General features: G+C 45.8%; 1 protein-coding gene across 1 annotated transcript in view; it reads right to left on the bottom strand.

The window, feature by feature from the left end:
• Window positions 1-25,706, bottom strand: part of WASL (WASP like actin nucleation promoting factor) — a 155,272-nt gene that overhangs the window by 92,729 nt on the left and 36,837 nt on the right. Inside the window, 2 exon segments of the mRNA XM_030216749.1 lie at window positions 14,322-14,412; window positions 15,034-15,168. Coding sequence (XP_030072609.1) covers window positions 14,322-14,412; window positions 15,034-15,168 — 226 coding nt within the window.

The following is a 25,706-nucleotide window of genomic DNA, read 5'->3' as shown; positions in this document are numbered from 1 at the left end:
TCACAATTCACAAGTATAATTCTCTCACAAATAACTCACTTTACTAAGGATAAAGCTTCAGATACAAGCTAGAGGTATGTATGCTAGAGCCGAGTATCTGAAGCTTTATCCTCAGTAAAGTGAGTTATTTGTGAGAGAATTATACTTGTGAATTGTGAAATTGAAAGGTATAAAATACAAATCTTCACATGCCATCAGCCTCTCCTCTATAGGCACACAATTTTGGAACTCAGTACCCAAAGACCTGAAACTCACATAAAACTACCTAAAATTCAGAAAAAACCTGAAAACACATCTTTTCAAGAATTCTTTCCTCCCCTGGATCTGCCTAATCCCACAAAACCATACATCACGAAATGTTGAGACATGTAAAACAATAATATTAACCTCTTTCACAATATGCTAATATATCAACCTGAGTGTTTATTGTACTTCTGTATTATGTACTAGACTTCTACAAATCTAAATTTTGTAACCGCCTTTTTAGCAATACGTAAGCCACATTGAACCTTCCCATATGGTGGGAAAATGTGGGATACAAATGCAATAAATAAATATCGCAGAAGGACTTGAAGTAGAAGTACATCTTATTTGCTTCAACTGCATATGTGAGTTTTGAAGAAATTAATGGGTTTGTCCAATATGTTATTCAATTGATAGATGATTCGACGTATAACAACTTTTTGAAGTTAAATAAGCAAAAAACCAAATTGGTTTGTTTTGGGAATTCAGATGGGATTATCGGAAGGAAGACTGTGCTGCATTCTGGGGAAGTGTTTGATATAGAAGAGAAGTCCAAAGTTTTGGGTGTATTACTTGATTCTAAATTATTTTTTGCAATACAGATAAATGAACTAGTAAGAAAAACTTTTTTCAATGTCAATTGCGTGCAATATGGTAAAATTATGTAACATACCTGATAATTTTCTTTCCATTAATCATAGCTGATCAATCCATAGACTGGTGGGTTGTGTCCATCTACCAGCAGGTGGAGATAGAGAGCAATCCTTTTGCCTCCCTATACGTGGTCATGTGCTGCCGGAAACTCCTCAGTATGTCGATATCAAAGCTCCATCCGCAGGACTCAGCACTTAGAGAATTACACCCACAAAGGGACACTCTGCACAGCTCACCACCGCCGAAACGGGGGAGGGGAATCAACCCAGCTCATCCCCACACAAGTGGGGGAGGGGAATCCGTCCAGCTCATCCCCGCGGAGCGGGGGAGGGACACCACACCCGCCGATGCAAGGGGATCTGGCTTATCCTGCGACTGCAACCGTGGGAGGAGCTGGCTGACCCAAACACCGCCGAAGCGGGAGGGATATAAGGCTGCCCTACTGCCGCACGAAGCGGGAGGGAGTGCCGGCAGAATTTAGGTCTCAATCCAGCCCCATAAAACAGAGGGGAGAGGAATGCAGCAGCTCACTGTAACACAAAATCGTCAACTCCAGAAGAATTCAATCGAAAAAAACTTGAACACGAAGACCTCCTGAACAGGAACTGAAGACTAAACTTGAACCTGAAATGCAACCATAATATAAACAGTACAGATATCTGGGAGGGGCTATGGATTGATCAGCTATGATTAATGGAAAGAAAATTATCAGGTATGATACATAATTTTACCTTCCATATCATCAGGCTGATCAATCCATAGACTGGTGGGATGTACCGAAGCAGTACTCACCCAGGGCGGGACATAGAAATCCCTGACCGCAACACTGAAGCTCCAAACCGGGCCTCCGCCCGAGCAGCCACAGTCAAGCGGTAATGACTGGAGAAGGTATGAGCCGATGCCCAAGTTGCTACCTTACAAATCTCCTCCAAGGAGACGGACCCGGCCTCTGCCATCGAGGCCGCCTGTGCTCTAGTGGAGTGAGCCTTCAGCTGGATAGGCAGCACCTTCCCCGCGGCCACATAAGCCGCTGCAATGGTTTCCTTGACCCATCGTGCCACTGTAGGCTTGGATGGCTGCAGACCCTTACGAGGACCTGCGAACAGAACAGAACAGATGATCCGACTTCCGGAAATCATTGGTCACTTCCAAGTATCTGATGATGACTCGTCTCACATCTAGATATTTGAGAGCAGAGTACTCCTCTGGGTAGTCCTCCCTACGAAAGGAGGGTAGGCAGAGCTGCTGATTCACATGGAAACGAGAAACAATCTTGGGCAGGAAGGAAAGCACCGTGCGAATAGACACTCCTGCCTCAGTGAACTGCAGGAAGGACTCTCGACATGATAGCGCCTGGAGCTCGGAAACTCGTCTGGCTGAAGTGATAGCCACCAAAAAGACTGCTTTCAACGTCAGGTCTTTCAGAGATGCCCTCGACAAGGGTTCAAAAGGCGGCTTCTGCAAGGCTCTTAGCACCAGGTTGAGATTCCACGTAGGCATCACAGAGTGCAGAGAAGGGCGTAGGTGATTAACTCCCTTGAGAAAGCGCACCACATCTGGCTGCGAGGCCAGGGAAGCACCCTTCAGGCGACCCCTGAAGCAAGCCAGAGCCGCTACCTGGACTTTAAAGGAACTGAGCGACAGGCCTTTCTCCAGACCTTCTTGCAGGAACGCCAACACTGACAAAATTGGAGCAGTGAAGGGAGAAAGAGAGCCTGCCTCACACCACGATGCAAAGGCAGGCCAAACCCTGACGTAAGCAGTAGAAGTAGAGCGCTTCCTCGCTCTCAGCATAGTGGCGATGACCTTGTCTGAGAAGCCCTTCTTCCTCAGACACTGCCGCTCAATAGCCAGGCCGTAAGACCAAAGGGGGAGGGATCCTCCATCACCACGGGACCCTGATGCAACAGGCCCCGCTCCGCTGGCAGCCGCAGAGGGCCGTTCACTGAGAGCCTGATCAAGTCCGCATACCAGGGACGTCTGGGCCAGTCCGGACCCACCAGGATTATCCGGCCCGGATGCTTTGCCACCCGGTCTAGCACCCTGCCCAACATGGGCCAGGGCGGGAACACATAGAGAAGCTCCTGTGTCAGCCACTGCTGGAAAAGAGCATCTACTCCCAGAGATCGAGGGACCTGTCCTCTGCTGGAAAAGCGTGGCACTTGGCAATTGGCCGATGACGCCATCAGATCTAGGCTCGGCTGGCCCCAGCGCTTCGTGATATCCAAGAACGCCTGAACCGATAACTGCCACTCTCCGGGATCCAAGGTATGGCGACTGAGAAAGTCCGCCTTGACATTCATGACTCCCGCAATGTGGGCCGCCGACAGCTGTTCCAGGTTGGCTTCCGCCCACTGGCATATATGCATGGCCTCCTTGGCTAGAGGGGCGCTCTTGGTACCTCCCTGGCGGTTGACATAGGCCACAGCCGTGGCATTGTCCGACAAGACCCGTACTGGCTTCAACGCCAGTACCGGGATGAACTCCAAAAGCGCCAACCGAATGGCTCTGAGTTCCAGGAGGTTGATAGACCACTTTGCCTCTGCAGGAGACCAGAGCCCCTGCGCTGTCCTTCCCAAGCAGTGGGCTCCCCAGCCCGTCAAAGAGGCGTCCATCGTGACGACAACCCACTCCGGGGTCACAAGAGGCATTCCTGCGGACAGCTTGTCTGGCCTCAGCCACCAGCTCAGCGCCTTGCGCACCGCTGGATCCAAGGGAAGGCGCACAGCGTAATCCACCGATACTGGAGTCCAGCGCTGCAGCAGAGAGTGCTGTAGAGGTCTCATATGGGCCCTGGCCCAGGGCACTACTTCCATCGTGGCCGTCATAGAGCCCAACAGCTGCACATAGTCCCAAGCCCGAAGAGGAGAGGCTACTAGGAACTGGTCCACCTGAGCCTGAAGCTTGACAATCCGATTGTCTGGCAAGAACACTCTGCCCACTTGGGTGTCGAATCGAACTCCCAGATACTCCAGGGACTGAGTCGGGCGCAGCTGGCTTTTCTCCCAGTTGATGATTCACCCCAGGAAGCTCAAAAGAGCAATCACCCGGTCTGAAGCTCTGCCGCACTCTGCATAAGAGGGGGCTTGGATCAACCAGTCGTCCAGATAAGGATGGACTTGTACTCCTTCCTTGCGTAGGAAGGCCGCGATGACCACCATTACTTTGGAGAAGGTCCGCGGAGCAGTAGCCAACCCGAACAGGAGGGCTCTGAACTGGAAGTGTCGGCCCAGGACTGCAAAACGCAGAAAGCGTTGATGAGGAGGCCAGATGGGAATATGCAAGTACGCTTCCTTGATGTCCAAGGATGCCAGGAACTCCCCTGCCTTCACTGCCGCTATAACAGAGCGGAGAGTCTCCATTCGGAAGTGTCAAACTTTCAAGGCCCGATTGACCCCTTTGAGGTCGAGGTTAGGCCGTACAGAACCTCCTTTCTTTGGTACCACAAAGTAAATGGAGAAACGTCCCTTGCCAAGCTGATTTTCTGGCACCGGAACGACCGCACCCAGGCGGATCAGATTGTCCAAAGTCTGCTGCACTGCCACAGCTTTGAGTGGAGACTTGCAGGGAGAGTGCACAAACCCGTCTCTTAAGGGTCGGCAGAACTCTAGCTTGTAGCCGTCTCTGATGACTTCCAGCACCCAAGCGTCTGAAGTTACCCTGGTTCACTCATCCAGAAACGAGGATAGGCGTCCTCCAATCTGCTCTGGGCCATGGACCAGGGCCCCGTCATTGGGTACGAGACCCTGGGGGAGGACCGGAGGACGCACCTCCGGGACGGCGGTCTCTGCAAAAGGAATGCTGCTTGGGGGAGAAGTTCCTCTTGAAGGAAGAGGGGGCAGAGGAGCCCGACTTGCCCGGGCGATACCGACGGGCTTCCTGCAACAGTCCTTTGGAGGAACCAGGGCGGGCACCACTGGCCCGAGCCCTGACCTCCGGTAACCTCTTGCCCTTAGACGTGCCGAGATCAGTCACAATCTTGTCCAGCTCGACCCCAAAGAGCAGCTTGCTTTTAAAAGGCAACTTAGCCAGGCGAGACTTAGAGGCGTGGTCAGCAGACCAATGCTTCAGCCAAAGCCAGCGCCGTGCAGAGACTGTCTGAGCCATACCTTTAGCCGAGGCTCTCAAGACATCATACAGCAAGTCTGCCAAGTAGGCCAAGCCCAATTCCAGGGCCGGCCAATCAGCCCTCAAGGAAGGATCCGAGGGGGAAGCCCGCTGCACAATCATCAGGCACGCCCTGGCCACATAGGAGCCGCAAACTGAGGCCTGCAAACTTAAAGCAGCCACCTCGAAGGACGACTTTAAATCCGCCTCCTGTCTTGGGCGTCCTTTAGGGCCGTGCCACCTTCCACCTGCAACGCCGTTTTCGTAGTGACCACAGTGATTAAAGAATCCACGGTAGGCCAAAGAAAGGCCTCCTGTTCACCTTCAGGCAGAGGATAGAGGCGGGACATAGCCCTAACCACTTTAAGACTCGCATCTGGGAAATCCCATTGAGCCAAAATCAAGGTGTGCATGGCTTCATGCACGTGGAAGGTTCTAGGCGGGCGCTTCATCCCCAGCATAATGGCAGAGCCAGCAGAGGCTGAGGGAGAGACGTCCTCCGGAGAGGAAATCTTCAAAATGCTCAACATAGTAACATAGTAGATGACTGCAGAAAAAGATCTGCACGGTCCATCCAGTCTGCCCAACAAGATAACTCATATGTGCTACTTTAGGCCTGCACTAACAGGTTGGGCAAATCCTCTGAGCGAAAGATCCGTGCTGCAGAGGGGTCATCCGCTCCATCCGAGCGGGAATCCGTCTCCTCCAAGGAATCCCCAAAGGACCGTTGGGAGAACTCAGATACGCTGCCCTCATCTACATCAGAGGAGACAGAGTCCTCTAGGGCCTGGAAATCCACCCGAGGGCGTTTGCTTCCTGAGGCCTCAACCCCTTTATCAAACAGGGGAGGAGGGGCAGCGTTTTGCATAAGAAAAGCCTGATGCAGCAGCAAAATGAACTCAGGGGAGAAACCCCCCAAACTGTGCACTTCTGCAGCCTGGGCCATGGCCCTAGACGCATCCTCAACCGGCGCGCGCAAGAGCGGGGGAGAAACATGCTGCGCATCCAAAATGGCGTCTGGCACGAAACTCCAAGAAGGAGCCTCGCGGGAAGAACGGCGCTTAACTTTGCCGCTTTCTTGCCGTCACCCGAACCAAGGGCGACCATAGCATTAACGTCTCCCACCTCGAGGGCGGCCCAAGAAGAAGCTGTCCGAGCAGAGTGGCCGGCCAAAATGGGGGGGGGGGGGGGGGGGGGCGAGCAGCGGGGGATGGGCGCTTAAGGCGGGAAAAACCGCCGCACCGGAGGAAGAACCGGAACACTGACCGGACTCCAAACTGACGCCCAAAAAAGGCGATTCAGGCTTTGAAACCCCCGCTAGACGCGCACACGCAGTCCGGGGAGCGATTCTTCGTGCCCTCGCCCTTCGACGCCATAAGCCACGTGGAGACCGATCAGGGAACCCCCTGCCCGCTACAAAAGGTAAAAATTACCTGCTTCTCGCTCCGAGCTGTAACAAACTGGTGTCCCAGTGAGCAGCTGCAATAAACGCCGATATAAACGTTGAAATAAATGCCCTTAAAGGACGTTCAAAAAAAAATTTTTTTTTTTTTTTTTTTTTAACAGAGCCAGCGGGAGGGGGGAGAAAAAGGAGGGACCTGGCACCACCAGGTTTGCATTTGCTCAAGAAGAGCCCGCAACCCCAGGTACTCAACAAAACCTAAGAATTAGGCTTAGAGACCTAGCCAGAGCTGCTGCTGTGTGTGACCACCACCTGCTGAGATAGAGAACATACTGAGGAGTTTCCGGCAGCACATGACCACATATAGGGAGGCAAAAGGATTGCTCTCTATCTCCACCTGCTGGTAGATGGACACAACCCACCAGTCTATGGATTGATCAGCATGATGATATGGAAGTTCATATTTAACTTCCGAAAGTTTTCGGGTAGTGGTTCAGCCAATCATTTTACCTCAATTAGATTATTGCAATTCTTTGTATGGTGGAACTGCAGCAAAACTGTTGGCTAGAGTGCTCATCTAATTTTTGGAGCTAAAAAATATGATCAGGTTACTCTGCTTTTGTGACAATTGCATTGGCTCTCTATTAAGGAGAGAGTTGTTTTTAAATTGGTAATATTAGTATATAAAACTTTATACGGTATGGGTCCAGAAGGTTTGGTTCACTCTCTCTCACTTCCAATTAACCATACAAATTCCTAGTCACAATCTTTGTTGGAACTTGGCTTTCCTTCAATAAAATCTGCTCGTTTAAAATTGTTAATTGATCATTCTTTTGGATATCATGGAACTAAAGCAGAGGAATAATCCTTCAGTGGATTTAAGACTAATTTCATCTTATTTTCTTTTTCAAAAAGTTTTTAAAAACTTATTTTAATTATGATGTAAATGCATAAACTGCAATCTACGATTGTTGTAAATGTCTTATCTGGTTAGATGTATATGGTTTGTTAATCTATTGATGAGATTAGTGGACTATAAATCATAAGAATACAATACAATAGAACTACATACATTTTTAATAAAGACAACAGGGGGAATAAAAGAAAAGGAAAATGATTTGAAAAAGACTTGTAATAATAGTTTAGGACTTGGAATTTGTTTTCACAAACCATGCATACCATGTACTACTTGTCAGTCAGGAGGAAGAATTCCAATGACAAGAGATCATTGTAAGTGATAACAAGTGGGGTTCAGACAGCGGAAAACGGTAGAAGATTTGAGAATATTCATGCTGCACTTGTTTCAATAACAGACCTTCTTAAACTTTTTAAAAGGGAGGTGTAGAGGAAGGTAGGCCCAAGTATTAAATCAAATATGAGACATGTCTACCATTCTGGGTCAGCAAGGTTACAACAGGTCCATAAACATGACCTAGACTTGGGTGTCTACACTGGGGATAGCGTGGTCTATTGCCCAAATTATTCACAAACATTGAAGCGTATCTATTCTTTTTATTTTTAATTGAATTTGTTTACTTTTCAACTTCATCAACTTATAACAGTTGTTCCTTCCACATGCCAGAATTACAACACTGAACATTCTAAAAAACAGTATTTCCCCTCCTTCTCTGTGCCCCCCCCTATCAGCAGCTTTGTCCGTCCCCCCCCCCCCCCCCCCCCCCCTCTCTCTCTGCCTCCTCCCATCCCATCGATTGACTCTCAGGGCAACATTCCTCCTCCAATTCTCTCTCTCTGGAAATATCCTCTTAAGATGCACAGGTGTGTGCCACCACCTCAAACATTTGAAACTACTCTTAGAGGAGAAATAATCAGTTGTACTTCTAAGAAAAGAAAACTTGATAATCTTGAAGATGAAATTAAACTTCTAGAAGCTAAACAAACATCCTTTTCACCAACAACAACACCAACAACACCAACACCAACAACACTTAAAGAACTATTTCTTGGTTGAGAGGTGCCCAGCTCTCCCACCGGTTGCCTTCTCAGGTGCCGTGGAGGACTTGCAGCTCATCTGCATATCCTCGGAGCCTTCGCCGGAGTGACTCCCAGGTCCGTTCCGATCCACTCGGGGCCTCTGCTCAAGGTGCACAGTGCTCCTACCAGGTGCTGTGGAGGACTTGCAGCGTTCTGCATATCCTCACAGCTGCATCCGGGGTGACTCCCAAATCCACCCTGACCTTCCCAGGGCCTTCGCCACAGTTACCCAGGGCTTTCGCTCCACCTACCCAGAGCTACCAGGTACTTCTTAGCCAGGATCAGGTGACCCTCAGGGGGAGGAATGCTGGCTTCGGCCTAACCCCTGGTAAGCCTTTTCTTGGTTGAGAGGTGCCCAGCTCTCCCACCGGTTGCCTTCTCAGGTGCCGTGGAGGACTTGCAGCTCATCTGCATATCCTCGGAGCTTTCCTTCTAATAAGTTCTGGGAGAAGAGGATATTTCTCTGGTAAGTGAACAAATTTTGCTTGTGCTTTCGGAACTTGAAGATTGGGGTTTAAAGGAGGAACTGTAAGTTAGTGATAGGCTGATATCCTTAATACTTTAGCAAGTTTTAAATTACGGAAAAACTCAAAAAACACTAAGATGGAGTCAGCAGTCCAGCAGCGAGAGGGGTGCTATCCAGTCTTTTGCATTGAGTGTCACATGTATGATTATCTCCCAATTGGTGAGGTGTCATATGTGTGTGCCCGATGCAAAGAGCTCCTAGCTCTCAGAGAACGTGTCCGTTCTCTTGAGGCTAGAGTAGCAGACTTGATGGAGCTGAGGGAGACAGAGAGGTACATAGAGGAGACCTACAGGGATGTTGTAGAGAAGTCCCACCTCCAGTCAGGTAGCCCCTGTGCTACCTTGGAGGAGGGAGGTCTCCTAGAAGGAGAGCATCACCCTGGTGAAGTAGGAAGTACTCCTGTAGCCAGGACCTGCCCACCAGGGGATGTATTATCCTTTCGCACCGAGGATATATCTCCAAATGTTGCCCGGGAGGGAAAGGTTAGGACAGCTGTTGTACTTGGTGATTCGATCATTAGGCATATAGATAGCTGGGTGGCTGGTGGACGTGAGGATCGCCTGGTGACTTGCCTGCCTGGTGCGAAGGTGGCGGACCTCACGCGTCACCTAGATAGGATTTTATATAGTGCTGGGGAGGAGACGGCTGTCTTGGTACATGTGGGTACTAATGACATAGGAAAATGTGGGAGAGAGGTTCTGGAAGCAAAATTTAGGCTCTTAGGTAGAAAGCTGAAATCCAGATCCTCCAGGGTAGCATTTTCTGAAATGCTACCTGTGCCACGCGCAGGGCCCAAGAGACAGGCAGAGCTCCAGAGTCTCAATGCGTGGATGAGACGATGGTGCAGGGAGGAGGGCTTTAGATTTGTTAGGAACTGGGCAACATTCTGGGGAAGGGGGAGCCTATTCCGAAAGGATGGGCTCCATCTTAACCAGAGTGGGACCAGGCTGCTGGCATCGGCATTTAAGAAGGAGATAGAGCAGCTTTTAAACTAGAAATGGGGGGAAGGCCGACAGTCGCTCAAAAGAGCATGGTTCGGGATAAGGTATCTTTCAAAGATATCACCATAACAGGGAAGATAGAGTATCCTGATAGTGAGGTTGCAAAAGAGATTGTAGTAGATCGGGTATCTTTAAATAACAATAAAAATCAGACAAAAGATTGCCAATTAATACTGTCAAGTACTAAGCATGATGTACTTAGGAACAACAAACATAGTTTGAAATGTCTATATGCGAATGCCAGGAGCCTAAGAAATAAGATGGGGGAGTTGGAATATATTGCACTAAATGAAAAATTAGATATAATAGGCATCTCTGAGACCTGGTGGAAGGAGGATAACCAGTGGGACACTGTCATACCGGAGTACAAATTATATCGTAGTGATAGGGTGAATCGGATTGGTGGAGGGGTAGCATTGTATATTAACGAGAGCCTTGAATCAAATAGATTGAAAATTCTGCAGGAAACAAAACACTCCTTGGAATCACTGTGGATTGAAATTCCATGTGCAAAGGGGAAAAGGATAGTGATAGGAGTGTACTACCGTCCGCCTGGCCAGGACGAACAGACGGATGCGGAAATGTTAAAGGAAATCAGGGACGCAAACAAACTGGGCAACACAATAATAATGGGGGATTTCAATTACCCGCATATAGACTGGGTTAATGTAACATCTGTACACGCAAGGGACATAAGATTTCTTGATGAAATCAAGGACAGCTTCATGGAACAGCTAGTTCAGGAGCCGACAAGAGAAGGAAAAATACTAGACTTAGTCCTTAGTGGTGCTCATGATCTAGTGCAGGGGGTAACGATACGAGGGCCGCTTGATAACAGTGATCATAATATGATCGGTTTTGATATTGGCATTGAAGGAAGTGAAACTAGGAAATCAAGTACGCTAGCGTTTAACTATAGAAAAGGTGATTACGACAAAATGAGAAAAATGGTGAAAAAAAGACTGAAAGGAGCAGCTCGCAGAGTAAAAAACTTGCATCAGGCGTGGATGCTGTTTAAAAACACCATCCTGGAGGTTCAGGACAAATATATTCCACGTATTAGAAAAAAGGGAAAAAAGACTAAACGTCAGCCGGCGTGGCTAAACAGTAAGATAAAGGAAATCATTAGAGCCAAAAAACAATCCTTCAGAAAGTGGAGAAGAGAACCAACTGAAAGTAACAGGATAGATCATAAGGAATGCCAAGCCAAATGCAAAGCGGAGATAAGGAGGGCAAAAAAGGACTTTGAGAAGAAATTAGCGTTGGAAGCAAAAATACATAGTAAAAATTTTTTTAGATACATTAAAAGCAGGAAACCGGCCAAAGAGTCGGTTGGGCCGCTGGACGAAAATGGTGTTAAAGGGGCGATCAGGGAGGACAAAGCCGTAGCGGAGAAATTAAATGAATTCTTTGCTTCGGTCTTCACCGAGGAGGATTTGGGGGGGACACCGGTGCCGGAAAGAATATTTGAAGCGGGGGAGTCGGAGAAACTAAACGAATTCTCTGTAACCTTGGAGGATGTAATGGGTCAGTTCAGCAAGCTGAAGAGTAGTAAATCACCGGGACCTGATGGTATTCATCCCAGAGTATTAATAGAACTAAAAAATGAACTTGCGGAGCTACTGTTAGAAATATGCAATCTGTCCCTAAAATCGAGTGTAGTACCGGAAGACTGGAGGGTAGCCAATGTTACTCCGATTTTTAAGAAGGGTTCCAGAGGAGATCCGGGAAATTATAGACCGGTGAGTCTGACGTCGGTGCCGGGCAAGATGGTGGAGGCTATTATTAAGAATAAAATTGCAGAGCATATACAAAAACATGGACTGATGAGACAAAGTCAGCACGGATTTAGTGAAGGGAAGTGTTGCCTCACCAATCTAATGCATTTTTTTGAGGGGGTAAGCAAACATGTGGACAATGGGGAGCCGGTTGATATTGTATATCTGGATTTTCAGAAGGCGTTTGACAAAGTGCCGCACGAAAGACTCCTGAAGAAATTGCAGAGTCATGGAATCGGAGGTAGGGTATTATTATGGATTAAGAACTGGTTGAAAGATAGGAAGCAGAGAGTAGGATTGCGTGGCCAGTATTCTCAGTGGAGGAGGGTAGTTAGTGGGGTCCCGCAGGGGTCTGTGCTGGGTCCGTTGCTTTTTAATGTATTTATAAATGACCTAGAGATGGGAATAACTAGTGAGGTAATTAAATTCGCCAATGACACAAAATTATTCAGGGTCGTCAAGTCGCAGGAGGAATGTGAACGATTACAGGAGGACCTTGCGAGACTGGGAGAATGGGCGTGCAAGTGGCAGATGAAGTTCAATTGTTGACAAGTGCAAAGTGATGCATGTGGGTAAGAGGAACCCGAATTATAGCTACGTCTTGCAAGGTTCCGCGTTAGGAGTTACGGATCAAGAAAGGGATCTGGGTGTCGTCGTCGATGATACGCTGAAACCTTCTGCTCAGTGTGCTGCTGCGGCTAGGAAAGCGAATAGAATGTTGGGTGTTATTAGGAAGGGTATGGAGTCCAGGTGTGCGGATGTTATAATGCCGTTGTATCGCTCCATGGTGTGACCGCACCTGGAGTATTGTGTTCAGTACTGGTCTCCGTATCTCAAAAAAGATATAGTAGAATTAGAAAAGGTACAGCGAAGGGCGACGAAAATGATAGTGGGGATGGGACGACTTTCCTACGAAGAGAGGCTGAGAAGGCTAGGGCTTTTCAGCTTGGAGAAGAGACGGCTGAGGGGAGATATGATAGAAGTGTATAAAATAATGAGTGGAATGGATCGGGTGGATGTGAAGCGACTGTTCACGCTATCCAAAAATACTAGGACTAGAGGGCATGAGTTGAAGCTACAGTGTGGTAAATTTAAAACGAATCGGAGAAACTTTTTCTTCACCCAACGTGTAATTAGACTCTGGAATTCGTTGCCGGAGAACGTGGTACGGGCGGTTAGCTTGACGGAGTTTAAAAAGGGGTTAGATAGATTCCTAAAGGACAAGTCCATAGACCGCTATTAAATGGACTTGGAAAAATTCCGCATTTTTAGGTATAACTTGTCTGGAATGTTTTTACGTTTGGGGAGTGTGCCAGGTGCCCTTGACCTGGATTGGCCACTGTCGGTGACAGGATGCTGGGCTAGATGGACCTTTGGTCTTTCCCAGTATGGCACTACTTATGTACTTATCAATATAATAAGTTGGCTAGCAAAATGGCCAGTCAAGAACCCTTTACTTAAAAATATGGTAAATACATTGGGGATAACAAAGCTAGTTGTTTATCATCTAAATACTTAAAAGGTAAATGAAATAAGACTCAAATTTTCTCCATTAAAAATATCAACTCACAAATAAGCTCTCGATATAGAAAATTCTTTTATTATTTTTTGATAGTCTTTTTCAATCTAATCTTAAGATAGACTCTTTCCTAAAAACTTTAGATCATCCTTCTCTTGGTGATCAACAGCAAGAAATTTTGGGAATTTCTATAACTGGAAAAGAACTTAGAATCACTATTAAATAAATGGTAGCAAATAAAACACCAGGTTCAGATGGATACACAGCAGAATTTTTTAAAAGTTCTCTATCTATACTTTCACCTCTTCTGTTACATTATTATAATTCTACATATCGTGATCCAATCTGCACAATTTTGCTACTACTGTTATAACCCTTATTCCAAAACCTGGACGAGACCATACATTACATCAAACTATAGACCTATCTCCTCCCTTCTTAATTTAGTTTACAAACTTCTCAATAAAACAATGGCATTCAGACTTAGGGCCCTGTTTACTAAGCCGCGTTATAGGCATATTAACATTTTTTAACGCGCATTAACTGTGTACGTGCCTACAGTACCCCTATAGGCACCTACACAGTTTGCACGCGCGCTAATTATAGGCGTGTTAAAAATGCTAATGCACCTTAGTAAACAGGGCCCATAATAAAGTCTTAAATTCACTTCTACATCCTAAACAAATAGGATTCATGAAAAAAAAGATTCATAAGTGATGATCTTAGATTATTCTATTCCCTTAACTATACAGCTTCTCGAGAAAAACTAGTATGTGGCTGTCTACCTGGTCACAAAAAAAGCATTTGATCGCATTGAATGGTCTTCTCTTTTTAAAATTGTAGAATGGTTTAATTTAGGCCCAAAATCCATCTTCTCACCCTGCCTTGTCCTTACACATATTTACACTATGTTATCAAAAATCTCATTTAGCATCAAAACATCAACTATAAATGCAAAAATGCTATATTTTGAAAAATAAAATCATAGCATATTATAGATCAATACTATTAAGTAAAGATAAATCAAGATGATGTGTATGTTAAAAAGCAGCTACAGCTCAGCAGCACTACAAAAATGGACCTGTAATAAGAATACTTACATCTCCAGCAAAGGTATGGAAATACACTCTAGGACTATTATACAAAAAGTTTTTGTATATCTCCTGTTCCCACAATAATTTCCCCTCCTGCAAAACATAAAACAATCAGTAACCAACTATACAGCAAACACAAGAAAATGAAGCAATGTACAGAAGCAAAATTCTCCCATACAAAGATCTTCCACAATGTTTTAAGACAATGTGGCAGCCAAAAAGAGCCAATTTTCTTAAAATCAGAAGGGGACTCCGTGACAACATGCAAGAAACTAAAGATCTGCTCCTCTGGCCAGTTAGAGGTGAGGAGGGCCCTTGTATTCAGTGGGGAAAACAGGCACCTACCTGGAATACCATCCAAGGTGTTACTGGAAGGAGAAGGAAAGCAAGATGAGCCACAGATTAGTTGGCCCTCCTCTCTATTCAACCCCCGCCCCCCCTCCCCCCCCCCCCGAGCTCCCTGGACTGACCAATAGCACAGCAAGCTCCAAGCTAGCAGCCAGGTGGGTACCCTGAGCACTATGCTCTCCGGTAATGATTTTGGAACTAAAAATACTGTGAAGGCAGCAGTACCAGCCTCTGAAGGGGATGGGCAGGAGATAAAGCATAAACATTTGAGTTTGGTCATCTGGAGTCATATTAAAATATTTCTCTAAAACATATCAGATGAAGACATATTAAAGGAAATAAACAAGCTAACAAAAAGTTACTCACTTTGATGTCATATATTCTAATGAAGTACGATCTCTGCGGGTTATCCTTCACAAAGCAAGATACTCCACAATTTTTCTTTGACCACTGGGAGTTGCGATCTCCTACATACATCTGAACAACAGCTGAAGACATGGTCTTAAAAAAAAAAAAAGAACAAAAAATAAGCAAGTTTGTTTCATTCAACCTTAAACTATCAACATATAATTCACACTTGTCCCCTTTCTAATAGATCGTGTTTTATATGAATAAGTTTCAAACTTACGTTTGACAATACAGCATTTTTGCAATATTGTATGCCCTGTTGCCACATTCTATTGTAACATGCTTTGGACATGCCACTATAAGGCAAAGATAAAGTAATATACACAGCAATTTACAGTAGTCTATAATATTGATATACACCACATAACCTTAAGTCCACTAGTCAGACTTCTTTTGAGACCTTTACTAGAAATATATGGTAAGCCATTAGCATTGTAACAGCTATCCCTTTCTGAAAAGGTCACAGTCAAAATATCCTATTACTAGTTATTGCTTAAACTCACAATTGGCAACTTTTAAATCTCAGCAAACAAGTAGGATTAAACTTTTATATTAGGCTCTTAAAAATCCATTCTTGGTATTTAATTGATCTACTACACGATTATACATGATGGAACTGAAATAAAAGCAGAAATATCTGCCAGAGACAGTAAAGTAGTCTCCAGCCAAATTGTCACTGTATGCCTCATAGAATGAGCCTGCAAAGCCTGAGGAGCCTGTTTCCCCAAAAGCAAATAAGCTGGCGCAATAATCTCCTTCAGCCAGGCTTGGAAGACACTCTGCTTACCAAAAAGCACAGTCCGTCCAAACTGCAAAACTCATTTATGACTTCCAGATATCTAATTAGGACTCTCTGTGAAAGGGCGGAAGCTCCACCGATTAAGATGAAATATTGATACCACTTTCAGAAGAAAGGAAGGAACCATGCACAGGGAGATCCCTGCCCCGAACAGCAGGGAAGGTGGTATCCCGACAGAGAGCCTGAAGCAATGAAACCTTAAGTGCCAATGAAAGAAATGCTGTCTAGCATAAGATCTTTCATGGAAGACTTCCAGAGTAGCTCAGAAGAGCCCAGCCTAAATTAAGGTCCCACTCTTGATATGGTATAAGAAAGGGAGGCTGCAAGCAGTCCGCTCTCCACAAGAACCAAACGATATCCAGGTAAGCTGCAAAAGGCATCTTCTGCAGTCAGCCCCTGAAACAGGACAAAGCCACAACCTGAACTTTCAGAGAACTCAACATCGATTCTTTCTGAAGACCTGTCTGGAGAAACACTAAGATGTGCACAATCTGAGCAGACTAGAAAGAAAGTCTGCACTCAGAACACCAGCCCCCAAATGTCCTACACACCCTCACATACACCATGGATGTACAGCGTTTCTGAGCCTAAAGCAAGGTAGCAATAACTGAATCAGAAAAACCTCTTCACCTCAACCAACCCTTTCGATGGCCTAGCTGCAAGACCAAAGGAGCACAGATCCTCCATGAGCACCGGACCATGATTCAGTAGGTCATGTACCTACGGAAAAAGAAGAGGATCCCCATCCAACAGGTCCACCTACTATGGCCTCAGCGGCCAATCTGGGGCTACAAGAATTACTCGACCTTGGTGCAATGTGATCCTTCTCAACACACAACCTACCATGGGCCAAGGATAGAAGATATACAGTAGATGCGTCTCCAGCCAGGGCTGCAATAGGGCATCGAGCCCGAGTCTTTCCAACTGCTGAAGAACTTAAGGCACTTTGGCATTCCTTTTTGTCACCATCAAGTCCAGAAACGGAAAGCCCCATCGGTCCACTATCACCTGAAAACCCTGGCTGGATAGTTCCTATTCTCCCAGGTCCTGCTGGGAAAGTTCACCTCCACATTAAAGGACCCAGCAATGCGAACCACTGACAAGTGGAGAAAGTTCTTCTCTGCCCAACTCACAAGGGATGCCGCCTCCACCATCAGACAACTGTGGGTCCTGCCTTGCTTGATGATATAAGCCACCATCATCACATTGTTGCAGAAAACGCGGGCCAGGGCCCCCGCCAGAGAGGGTGAAGTCAAATAAGGCATTCCACAGTGCCCTGAGCGCCAAGCAATTTATCGACCACTGATACTCCTGTTCCATCCTGGTACTCTATGCCAGATGAACTTGTAATGCGCTCCCCAATCCGACTTGCTGGCATCCATTGTCACCACCTCCCATTGTGTTATTGGAAAGGGCGATCCAGCGGTCAAATTCCTGGGCAACAACCACCACCTTCATACTCCATCTGGCAACCAGCGCCTAAGGAAGATGAAGGTCATACTTCTGTGACACTGGAGACCAGCGGCTGAAGAGACTCCTATAATGGCCGCATATGAGCCCTTGCCCATGATAATCACTTCCATCGCTGTCATCATTGACCCCAGAACCTAGACTTAGTCCCAGACCTGGGCCTGCCTTGACTGAGGAAGAGGATGAATCTGTTGAACCAGTTTCGACCTCCTGTGTTCCACGAGGAAGATCTGTTTCCTTACTGAATCAAACAGAATGCCCAGATATTCTAGCATCTACTATGGAGTTAATCTGCTTGTCTCAAAATTGATCACCCAACCCAATGGCTGCAGAAGATGAACAACTCTGTCCGTTGTCACTGCCACAGCTATCCAAATAGGTTGGCACAGGAATGAGCCAGTCATTGAGATATGGGTGAACTCCGATCCCTAGGCAGCCACCACCACCATAACCTTGGTAAATGTTCTTGGAGCCATGGTGAGACAAAAAGGCAAACCCTGAACTGGAAGTAACGGACCAGCACCACAAAAAATAGAAACCTCTGAAGCAGCAGTCATACGGGTATATGCAAGTACACTTCCTTGAGAACAAGAATGGCAGAAAATTCTCCCAATTGAACCAAGACTATGGCTGCTCTTAGTGTTTCCATGTGAAAGCGAGACACTTGGAGGCAGTGGTTTAGACCTTGAGATCCAAGACCGGTCGAAAGGTACTTCCTTCTTTGGGACAATGAAGTGGAGTTATTAACAAAGAATCTACAGTGACTTGAACCTTGACCACCTTGGTTCCCTTTTGACAAGGAGATTTCAAGAACAGTGTCACCCCACCCCTCACCTATCCACACCCATCCTGTTAGAATATCAATGATATGCTTTGATGTCCCCATGTATACCTCCGACCCACCCCCATCTTCCCACCCTGTCAGACTGTCATAGTAATGCTTGAATGTTTTCACTTATATACACTGTCAGCTAGCACATTTGCTTATTTCCGATCTGACGAAGAAGGGCAACCTTCGAAAGCTAATCAAGAAATGTATTAAGTTATGTCCAATAAAAAAGGTATCATCTTATTTTCTTTTCCACGTTTTATTTTGTTTGATTTCTATTGATAACCTTAAGAGTGGACTAACACGGCTACCACACTCCTCTACTTAAGAACAGTGGCGCAACCGGGCAGAACTCTAACTTGTAGCCTTCTATAAGAATATACAGAACCCACTGATCTAATGTGATTTTGGCCCACACCTCCCAAAACTCCTGAAGATGTCCTCTCATCTGAGGAAAAGAAGAATGGAGCAGTCTCACATCACTGCGAACCTCAGGAGGAATTAGGCACTCTGACTGAGAGGAGGACCTTCCTGTCCGTACGAAAGGAAGATTGGCATGCCTGAAAGCAGGACTTCTGATCATATTGCTGCCGATCAGCCCAATACAGTCTGCTGTCTCAAAATTGAGAGCCGCCTGAAAATGGATGACCCGAGGCCTTTGGCTTATCTTCTGGCAACCGCTATGGGTTAGTTTCCCTCAGTTCTTTCACCAAGTTACTGAGATCTTCTCTAAATAGCCACGCCCCAAAAGGGATGTTTAACTAGATATGACTGACGCTGCATCCGCTGCCCAATGCAACAACCAGAGTTACTGACATGCTGTGACAGCCACAGACATACTGCAGGTCATAATCCGTAACATGTCATACATAGTTTCTTCGAAGGGGTGAACAAACATGTGGATAAAGGGGAGCCGGTTGATATTGTGCATCTGGATTTTCAGAAGGCGTTTGACAAAGTACCTCGACTCCAGAGGAAACTGGAGAGTCATGGGATAGGAGGTAGTGTTCTATTGTGGATTAAAAACTGGTTAAAAGATAGAAAACAGAGAGTAGGGTTAAATGGTCAGTATTCTCAATGGAGAAGGGTAGTTAGTGGGGTTCCCCAGGGCTCTGTGCTGGGACCGCTGCTTTTTAACATATTTATAAATGACCTACAGATGGGCGTAACTAGTGAGGTAATTAAATTTGCTGATGACACAAAGTTATTCAAAGTCGTTAAATTGCAGGAGGACTGTGAAAATTACAAGAGGACCTTACGAGACGGGAGACTGGGCGTCTAAATGGAAAATGACGTTTAATGTGAGCAAGTGCAAAGCGATGCATGTAGGAAAGAGGAACCCGAATTATAGCTACGTCATGTAAGGTTCCACGTTAGGAGTCACAGACCAAGAAAGGGATCTTGGTATCATCGTTGATGATACGTTGAAACCTTCTGCTCAGTGTGCTGCTGCGGCTAAGAAAGCAAATAGAATGTTAGGTATTATTAGGAAAGGAATGGGAAACAAAAATGAGGATGTTATAATGCCTTTGTATCGCTCCATGGTGCGACCGCACCTCGAATATTGTGTTCAATTCTGATTGCCGCATCTCAAAAAAGATATAGTGGAATTAGAAAAGGTGCAGAGAAGGGCGATGAAAATGATAAAGGGGATGGGACGACTTCCCTATGAGGAAAGGCTAAAGCGGCTAGGGCTCTTCAGCTTGGAGAAAAGGTGGCTGAGGGGAGATATGATAGACGTCCATAAAATAATGAGTGGAGTTGAATGGGTAGACGTGAAGCATCTGTTCAAGCTTTCCAAAAATACTAGGACTAGGGGCATGCGATGAAGCTACAATGTAGTAAATTTAAAACGAATCTGAGAAAACTTTTCTTCACCCAACGTGTAATTAAACTCGAATTCGTTGCCAGAGAATATGGTAAAGGCGGTTAGCTTAGCGGAGTTTTAAAAAGGTTTGGACGGCTTCCTAAAGGAAAAGTCCACAGACCATTATTAAGACTTCAGGACAGGTGAGAGAAAGCAAGCAGTCAAGGCCAGGAGTGGGGGGAAATATACTGGACCATGTGGGGGGAGGGGAGGCATAGCCACAAGGGGGGGTTTTGGGGGGCCTGGAAGAGTACAAGAAAGCAGTGGGCAGGGCTAGGAAAGGAGGGAGAGACACTGTACTGTGGGGGGGGGGGGGGGGGAGACGGGGGAGGGAGTCCAGATTCTCAGGCAGTCTGGAAAACGCAATTTTTGAAGGTCCAGATTCTTGGGTGGATATCTGGCATCCATATATATATATTTTTTTTTAAACTTTTATTTCTACTATAGTAACATTTTACATCCCTCACACTTCCAAAAAAAGCCTATTGTTTTCTTCCCCTATTTTAATAAACCAAACAGGAAGCTAATCAAAAGTTAGTTCCTTAATACAGAAACCACAAATAGTTACATCTTTCTTTTTTCAGTTTCTGGCAGCCACAAAATTAAACTCAGCTTCTATCAAGAGAAGAAGTTGTCTTTTATGCTTAAAATCTACATAACGCTATTAGAGAGTTCAGGTTTAATTTTTTTTAAATCAAAACAGCAAATAGATAAAACCAAATAGACAATGATAGGAGAGGAGTGGCCTAGTGGTTAGGGTGGTGGACTTTGGTCCTGGGGAACTGAGGAACTGAGTTTGATTCCCACTTCAGGCACAGGCAGCTCCTTGTGACTCTGGGCAAGTCACTTAACCCTCCATTGCCCCATGTAAGCCGCATTGAGCCTGCCATGAGTGGGAAAGCACGGGGTACAAATGTAACAAAAATAAAATAAAATTACTGCAGTAAACAAAAAGTATGGATTTGTTTTTTTGTTTGCTCTGAAAGAATTATGAAAATTTTCAAAATACAAAACTAGAAGGAAAACCAAAGTGATGGGGAAAATAGATAACAAGTAAGGTGGTAGTGTGATCATATGGACGAGGGAAATTCATGTGTCAAATGTGTGAGCCGATATACATGACTGTGGTGTTACAGCGAGGGTCCCCCCTGGCCCTTCTTGTGCTCACTATTCCCCAATGTACCATGTCTCCCTTGCTTTCCCCCTACTTTTCGCCGATGTACCATGTCTCCCTGTTGTCATTCCTTGCTTTCCCCCTACTTTTCCCTGATGTACCATGTCTCCCTGTTGTCATCCCTTGCTTTCCCCCTCCTTTCCTCCTCCCTTCCCACATTTCCTTGTCACTTATGTCATCTTCAACCTACATTTCTAGAAGCTCCTGTACCTCCTCTCTTAGTATCATAGGCTTCCTGCCAGCCACACCCTCACTGCTGACTGAGCATGCCACTGATGTGCATCAGTACCACATCTTTCCCCAGCAGTCTGACACATGGCTGCGTTAAGACTTTTTCTGCTTGGGCAGGCAGAGGTCCTGACTCCCCTTCATTCTGTGCCAAAGAGGTCCAAGGTCTGACTTCAGCAAAGAAGCTCAATATCGGATACCTCCACCACCTCACTTGACAGTAGGAATTCATTTATAAAAACTTTATGTACCACTTCTTTGGAAAAAGCCAATCAAACCAATTCATGGCTCATAAATATGACGTTTTTGCTTTGGAACGCAATGTTTGGTTAAACCAATTTTTTTTTTTTTTTTTAATGGTGACTTAAGTTTCAATCTTTGATTCATCTGTCCAGAGAACATTCTTCCTCAAGTCTTCTTGGCCATCCAAATGAGGTGGGCAGCAATGTTCTTTTTAGAGAGAAATGAACAATTCCCATTCATTTTTTTTCCCTAATGGTACAACTGATATGAGAGTTCATGCCATCAACCAAGAAAGGCCTGCAGATCTTTAGAAGTTAGCCTGTGACTCTTTGTGACTTCATAAAGGATTTTCTGGTTTGCTCTTGAGGTGATCTTGACAAGACAACTGGTTCTGCACAGAATCACTATGGTCTTATGGTTTTTATATGTTTCAAACTGGAGACAGATTGCCCCACCACTAATTATAAATCCTTTATAACAATTAACCTTCTACAACTGCTCCAATGCTCCCAAAATTACTCCACCATCCCTTTAAACTACATCTTAATTCCCTCAACACACTGCAAACTGCCTCACTCCCCAAAATTAAATCTTCCCAGATACAAAACATGCTGAGCACACTCAGGCACAAACACACATACATGGATTGTAAATAATTCCCTATCCATGATGGGCTGCCTTTTTCATCTTTCTGATGTTTATTTCATTTTTTTGTTGTTGTTAATGCTACTGTGAAACTACTGACTGAACCATACAGTTTTCTTATTCATTGCTTTATTTATTTGGATTTATTTACCGCCTTTTTGAAGGAGTTCACTCAAGGCGGTATACAGTAAGAATAGATCTAACATTTAATTTCCACTGAAAATAATTAACTTTGTATGAACATAAATGTCATTCAGGTCCAACTGTTCTACTGCTGCTTTCCCTTAGCCATCATTATTCCAGGGACTCATCTATATACAAACATAGAGCGGGGAGACAGAGATTACCCCACACACACAAAAAAAATATGCCTTTTACAACAAAACAGTCTTGAAGAAGAAATAAATATATACCACAGAGCTGGAAAATGTTGGCACATGGACCTCTGCCTGAAAGATAGGCAGAAGCAATAGTTTCCTTAATCCATCTTGTAGTTTTAGAAGCTGCAAGGCCTGACAACCACCCATGAGAATGAAAAGATGGTCTGACCGCCACAAGTCTTCCGTCCTATGCAGATACTCCTTCAAAACTCTGTGCACATCTAACTTCCAAAGACAACGTTGCTCCTCCAAGCCTGAAGATTTGTAACACGACTGTCTGGTTCAAATGAAAAGACGACAGGAAGGAACAGGCCACAGAACTACCCGCTCTTTGGAAAAATACATGAAAGGCAGCCTACACGAGAGAGCCTGTAATTCTGACACTCATCGGGCCGAAGACATTGCGACCAAGAACACAGTTTTTAGAGACAAATCCTTGAGAGAAGTTACTTTAGGCTCAAACGGAGGATGAATCAAGGCCAAGAGAACCAGATTCAGATCCCAAGGCACACAACTCAGCAGTTGCAGAAGACTAACACCCCTGAGGAACCTGACAATATCAGGAATAGTTGCTAAGGACCTGCCTTTAGCTTGTCCTCATAAACAAGCAAAGGCCTCCATTTGAAATTGAGAGAAGCCAGAGCCAGACCTTTATCAAAGTAGTCTTGCAAGAAATCCAGAATTTGAGCAATGGAAGCACGAAAAGCCCAAATACTACGATCCACACACCAGGCCTCCAAAATGTGCAAACACAAACATAAGCGAGAGACGTTGAGGTGCTGCAAGATTTTTGCACAGTAACAATGACTTTTGCAGAATACCCTCGCCTTCTTAACTGAGCCCTCTCAAGAGCCAAGCCATAAGACAAAACTGAGAAGTATCTAGCATGGAATGCGGGCCCTGCCTCAGTAGATCTGTCGAGTCTGGCAGTTTCAGAGGGGAATCTGCCACTAGTCAAACCAGATCGGCATACCATGGTCTTCTTGGCCAATCCAGAGCTATGAGCACCACCAGCCCCCCTGTGCCTCTCAATTTGCTTACTGACATGACTCAGCAGAGGCCAAGGAAGAAACACATAGAGGAGATTCCCCAGCCACGGCTGAATCAGAGCATCGATGCCCTCCGATTTACAATCTTTTCTCCTTGTCGCCATGAGACCCATTACTAGTTCACTCCCACGCAGGACTATGGACCCAGGGCCCATTCCGCCAGGTCCAGAGTATGATGACTGAGAAAGTCGGCCTGCACATTTAACGACCCGGCTACATGAGCTGTGGACAGCTCTAAGAGATGATCCTCTGCCCAACTCATGAGAAGCACAATTTCCTTTGTCAGGTGGTAACTTCTTGTGCCGCCTTGACGACTGACGTACGCCACTGCTGTTGCGTTGTCGGAAAGAACCCCAACTGCTTTACCTACAGACTGTGAAAGGCTAGAAGGGCCAATCATATTGCCCAGGGCTCCAACAAATTGATGGGATAGGATGTTTCATCCTGGGACCAGAGGCCCAACGCAAATTGCCCCCTCCTCCTCCCGACAATGGGCGCCCCAGCGGTTACTATCATCCACTGAGGGGGATCCAATGGGACTCCCTTGGAGAGATTGGGAGTAAGAAGCCACCAATGGAGACTCGAGTGTGCTTGTGCTTGGAGCGGCAACCTATCCGCCAAAGAATCCAACTGAAGACTCCAGCAGGACAGTAGAGACCATTACAAAGAGTAGAGACCATTGCAGAGGACGCATATGAGCCTTGACCAATGGCACCACCTCTATAGTCGCTGCCATGGAGCCAAGAACATGAAGGTAATTTCTGGCCCGAGGAACCGGAAGGCGAAGGAGGCGGCAAATCTGATCCTGCAACTTGTGAATCTAGGTAACAGGAAGAAACACACACCCAGAAGGGTGCTGAACAAGACCCCCGAGGTAGTCCAGAATCTGAGAGAGGGTCAATCGACTTTTGAGGGGAATCACTACCCAACCAAAAGATTCCAGAAACTGAACGACTGAAGGCTTTCCTGATATGACGTTGCTCTAATCAGCCAATCATCTGCCGCAACCACAACCATTACCCTGGTAAAGGTTTGAGGGGCCATCATTAGCCCAAAAGGCATGGCACAGAACTGATAATGGTGCCCCGACACTGCAAAACAAAGAAATCTCTGATGCTGTCAAAGAACTGGAATGTGAACATAAGCTTCGGTCAAGTCCAACACTGTTAGAAATTCTCCTGAATGCACCACAACAATGACAGATCGAAGAGTCTCCATATGAAAGCATGAGGCCTTGAAAACTCTATTTATGCCTTTGAGATCTAACATGGGGCGAAAAGTTTTGTCTTTCTTGGGCACTACAAAATAGATTGAATGAAGCCTCGTGCCCATCTCTTCCCAGAGAACCGTGCAAACCACCCTTAGACTCAAAAGTCTTGCAAGAGTATCCCTGACCACCGCCATCTTTAAGTAGGAATGACAGGGAGACTCCAGAAAGGCATCCGGATGGGAATGAACGAACTGTAAGGCATACCCGTTGTGAATAATGTCAAGGACCCACTGATCCAAAGTTATCTGAACCCATCTCCAATAAAACTCTGTTAGATGAACTCCTACCGGGATTAGAGGATGGGCTCTCTGTCCTCCCAGAGCTCATCCTTCTCACCATGGAGAAAATGGTCAGAGTCTACGCAATCTCCAGAAGCTCCATTTTCTACCTCATCATCCCAAAGCACCTTAGGGCGCTTAAAGAAGGTTGTGACCCCCTGGAGGGTCCCGGGATGACATCTGAAAGCGGAGCCGACTGCTTCAAAAGAAAAAGCTTTATGCATAGCTAATACAAACTCTTGGGGGAAACCCCCCTTCTGGAATTCCCCCATGAATCGTTGAAGAAGGTGCTGAAGGAGAAGCAAGCAGCATGAACCACAGGGACAACTCTAACTCTGCAGACTGAGGATCCAAAATGGCAGCAGTTCCCACCAAAACAGGGACCGCCAGTCTGCTGGC

Source organism: Microcaecilia unicolor, chromosome 10 (genome assembly GCF_901765095.1).
Source record: "Microcaecilia unicolor chromosome 10, aMicUni1.1, whole genome shotgun sequence".
Taxonomy (NCBI): Eukaryota; Metazoa; Chordata; class Amphibia; order Gymnophiona; family Siphonopidae; genus Microcaecilia; species Microcaecilia unicolor.
The sequence above is the reverse complement of the archived record's forward strand: the minus strand, read 5'-3'. Positions and strand labels throughout refer to the sequence as shown.